This window comes from Penaeus monodon, chromosome 4 (assembly GCF_015228065.2).
Source record: "Penaeus monodon isolate SGIC_2016 chromosome 4, NSTDA_Pmon_1, whole genome shotgun sequence".
Classification (NCBI taxonomy): Eukaryota; Metazoa; Arthropoda; class Malacostraca; order Decapoda; family Penaeidae; genus Penaeus; species Penaeus monodon.
The window spans coordinates 3,187,323-3,192,322 of NC_051389.1; the positions used below are offsets into that span (position 1 = coordinate 3,187,323).

A 5,000-nucleotide genomic window follows, 5' to 3' on the forward strand; every position below is an offset into this window, starting at 1 on the left:
TGTGGAATTCTGCGTAGTTCACACATTTATCCGGAAAGTCTGACGACGAAGATTTCAAGTAAATATGAAAATGAATACATGCGAAATTGGAGCGGGAATCGGAAACTTTAAAACCCAAGAAAAACGCATAAAAAATGTGACATTTATGAATAATGACTTCTTGACATTTACTGTAGCTTCCACAGGTAGTCGAGTACCTTGATAAGAGTGCCGAGGATCACGCACGCTATAGTGTATTCGTAATATCACGCTGAATATAGTTAATGACCTGTTGTGCCTTCCAACTGTGGTCCTTGGAGTTCACGGCAATGTATGAGGTTAACAGAGGCGGGCGAGGATTTAAGTCTTTAACATATTTTTTCAGATTTTTGTTCCATCAAGACGATGTTTGGTTCGTATAATGTCAACAAACGATGATTTATGGACAACACAATGAAGATAAATATTTACTAAAACCAATGCAACTATAATAAAACTATTACAGGAAACATGATCACGACAGTGAATAAACTCATTTATTTCATAATAATGGATAATAAGATTTGAAAATTTAAACTCCACATAAAGAAATACATAGGTACACACATACAGCAAATGACGAAAAGCATATAACATGTACGAATAAAAAACAAACAAACACAAAGACACATATAACAGGCGAAAAACAAAACAACATATATCAGTGTAAATGAAACAAACAAACATACACAGACAGACAGACAGACACAGACAGAGACACACACGCACGCACACGCACACACACACGCACTCACACACACTCACACACACGCACACACACACACACACACACACACACACACATATATATATATATATATATATATATATATATATATATATATATATATATATATATATATATATACATATATAATAGGCAAAAAATAAATCAACTTATACCAACAAACATAAAAAAGACACCCAGACACATACAGAATAAGCGATAAAGCAAATCAACATAGGCAAAAAAACACACACACACAATAGCCAATATAATACCCAACGACAGGCCAATAGATTTACCACAAGGACACCTGAAGTTCATCCAGGTATCTTCCTAATCACCGAGTGCCATCACGCAACATGAACACCTGGGGGGCCGTTGTCTCCTTGAGTTATTACCCAGACGGTTTCCAGAACATTCCCCTTGTTCTTTGGACCTTCTTGGTCTTTCTTCATTGTTCTTGGAAGGTCACGATTTCTGGCGCTGTTGGTCTGAGTGGTCTTTGTGTGGGGGGGAGGGAGAGGGGGGAGATGGCTCCTGAGTTGTGGTTCTATGTGTGTATGGATGGTTAGCCGGTCCACTGGGGATTTTTAGGTGGTTCGTGGTCGTTTAAGTGGAGTGGTTATGTGGATCGTGGATGACGAGGTGGTATATTGCAGCGTAGCGATTCGCTTGTATGGAAGGTTGGGTTTGGTTCGAAAATACTTGATGAATTCGAGAAAATTTGATAAAGCAATTCATGACGATAGGTTCCTCATGGCGATGTTCCTGTCCGTAGAAAGTTTCTTGGTGACCATTTAATTCCCTTGTTTATCTAGAGTGATGTTTGGCGGTTCGCTTTGAAAAGAGAATTTAAATTGTGATTTAATTTGTAGAATTTCTGATTACTGGTCTAATTCCCATGAAATTTTCTTGATTGATTATGTACATAAGGCTTCCTAATTGACAGAAATGTTTCAGTAGAATAAACCAGGGTTGCTGATTTGTCCCACGAAAGTTTGCCGAGTGACTATTTGCTTCGTGAAAAAAAACCTTTTTGAGTTTGAGTAATCTGGTTCATCCCGATTTCAGAAATTCTAATCTTATTCCTGAACCCCGACTACAGTTCCTGAGAAAAAAAAAATGGTTATGGCGGCTTAAGCAACTTCGAGTAACAGAGTGACATGTGGAAGACGGTTATTGGCAAAGAATAATGTCCTGTGACTGAGGTAGTGACGAACGAACAAAAAAAAAATAAATAAAAATAAAAAAATAAAAAATAATAAAATAAAATAATAATAATGAGAAGTAATTCCAGACCCTGAGACACAGGTAAGATTCCTGAGCGATAAACTGAAACCTGAAATCAGAAAAAAAGTTCCTGATTGGTGACTGTGGTTACTGAATACTCCTCTGAATAACTGGACAATAAAGCCAAATTCTAGGAGAATGGAGTGGACCAGGTTCTGTAAGATTCTGTGACTCGTATGACAGGCGAAAGTGGTCTTAAACTGGGCTAACAGTTCCTTAATGGCGACTGCGGGTACGTGAATACTCATCTAAATAAGTGGAAAACAATCTTGAATTTCTGGTCGATAAAGTGGACTGGGTTTTAGGTGGAAGTGGTTTTGAAATGGTTTTGTTGTTTTTTATTAGATCTATGGTTTCCTGAGAGATTTCCTGAGCAGATAGGAAAGCTAAAATTGCCTCCTGAGTCCAGTGGATGGTTTCCTGAGTGGTTTCTTAGAAGCCCTGAATGGGTTTCTACGTTACGAACTGGTTTCTGAAATGATTCACTATTCTGAAAAGTACCTGAGTGGATTTGTGTATCCTGAGTGAAACGTAAATGCTATGTTATCAGGTGATTGGTAATTGGCCCTCTGAATTAAATTGCGAAATGTGCCAAGGTTCTAAATGTCTAGAACCCTCTTAAATGTTCTATTAATGCTATCATCATCATACCTAGCATCACCATCATCATAACTAACATCACCATCATATCTATCATCACCATCACTATCTATCATCACCACCACTATCTATCATCACCACCACTATCTATCATCACCACCACTATCTATCATCACCACCACTATCTATCACCACCATCACTATCTATCACCATCAATATCAATCATCATCACCATCACTATCTATCACCACCATCACTATCTATCATCACCATCATATCTATCACCACCATCACTATCTATCACCACCACTATCTATCATCACCACCACTATCTATCATCACCACCACTATCTATCATCACCATCACTATCTATCATCACCATCACTATCTATCATCACCATCATATCTATCATCACCATCACTATCTATCATCACCATCACTATCTATCATCACCATCACTATCTATCATCACCACCACTATCTATCACCACCATCACTATCTATCACCATCACTATCTATCACCATCACTATCTATCATCACCATCACTATCTATCACCACCACTATCTATCATCACCATCACTATCTATATCACCACCACATCTACCATCACTATCTATCATCACCATCACTATCTATCACCATCACTATCTATCATCACCATCACTATCTATCATCACCACCACTATCTATCACCACCATCACTATCTATCATCACCATCACTATCTATCATCACCATCATATCTATCATCACCACCACTATCTATCATCACCATCATATCTATCATCACCATCATATCTATCATCACCACCACTATCTATCATCACCACCACTATCTATCATCACACTATCTATCATCACCATCATCATCATCACCATCTATCTATCATCACCACCACTATCTATCATCACCATCATATCTATCATCACCATCAATATCTATCATCACCGTCATCATCATTATTATTCCTATCATCATATCTATCATCATCGCATCATCATTACGTCTATAAGTTCGTAGCGGTGATAATAGTATCAGTATTTTTTTTTTTTTTTTTTTTACTCATTCAAGTATTTTTTTTTTTTTTCTCTTCTGTTTCTGTTTCGTTTTTTTTTTCTTCTTCTTCTTCGTCAATTTTTTTTTCTTTATTTCTTTTATATATTTATTGGTTTTCTTTCTTCTTCCTTTTTATTCGCTTTTATTTTCATTTTCCGCTTTTCCATCTTTATTCTCTTCGTCTTTTTCTTCGTCGTTTTCTCATTCCTTCTTATTTTCTCCGGCTCCTTCTTCGTTTCCTTCTTCTTTCTCACTTTCTTTATCTTCGTTTTCTCCTTTCTCGTTTTCTTTATTTTCCTTTTCGGTTTCTACTCGCTCGTTTTCTTCCTTCCCCTTTTCGTTTTTCCCTTTCTCGTTTGCTCATCTCCGTTTCCGTTATCTCCTTTCTCATTCTCTTTTTCGTTCTTTACTTCCTCTTTCTTTATCTTCGTTTTCGTTTTCTACTTTCTCGATTTCTTCATTTTCCTTTTCACTCTTTACTTTCTCTTCTTCTTCCTCTCCCTTTTCGTTTTCAACTTTCTCATTTTCTTCATTTTCCTTTTCGTTCTTTACTTTCTCGTTTTCTTCATTTCCCTTTTCGTTCTCCCCTTTCTCCTTTTCTTCATCTTCCTTTTCGTCCTCTCCGTTTTGTTCACCTTCTGTCATTTCCTTCTCTGTTTCATCTTTTCCTATTTCTTCATCGGGTTTCTCATCCTTTCCCTCTTCCATGGGTTTTGATCCTTCTCCATCTCCACCTTCTTCTTCTTCTTCTTCGATAACTTGTAATTCCCTTCCTCCTCTTCCTTCCCCATCTCCCTCTCCTTCCCCATCCTTCTCACCCTCCTCTCCTCTCCCTTCAGGAGACTTGACACCCTCGCCTTCAGGATCCCCAGGCCCCTTCTCGCCCCCTTCGCCAGCTTCTTCAGGAGGCGGTGGCTCGTAGACGGCGGGCGGGTCGACGTCCTCGGGGTCATCGTCTTCGGCAAAAGTAAGATCGAGCACAAAGGGCCGTCTATAGAACTCACCTGCAGCTCGGGCACGTCCTGGCGGAGTCTCCTCGGTCTCCTCTTCCTCCTCTTTCTCTTTCTCCTTCGCCTCGTCCTTGTTCTTCTTCTGGTCGACCTTGCTGTCTCTCCTCCTCCTCTGCGGTTCTTTTTTCTCCGCCATGGCCTGAGGAAGAGGGGAGTTACGGGGAGGGAATTTTGGGGAGAGGAAAATTTGGAGTGAAAATAAAGATTGCAGTATGTATTTCGCGCCTACTTTTTTCATATCATACTTACGCACAACGGCGTGATTTAGAACAGCGGTTAAAAAAAGGGAAAAA

The 5,000-nt window shown here is 38.9% G+C and overlaps 1 protein-coding gene across 1 annotated transcript in view; it reads right to left on the minus strand.

Annotated features, from left to right (window-relative positions):
* Window positions 1–5,000, minus strand: part of LOC119568338 — a 58,468-nt gene that overhangs the window by 9,753 nt on the left and 43,715 nt on the right. Inside the window, exon 13 of the mRNA XM_037916795.1 lies at window positions 4,702–4,846. Coding sequence (XP_037772723.1) covers window positions 4,702–4,846 — 145 coding nt within the window. The remainder of the gene's footprint in view (window positions 1–4,701; window positions 4,847–5,000) is intronic.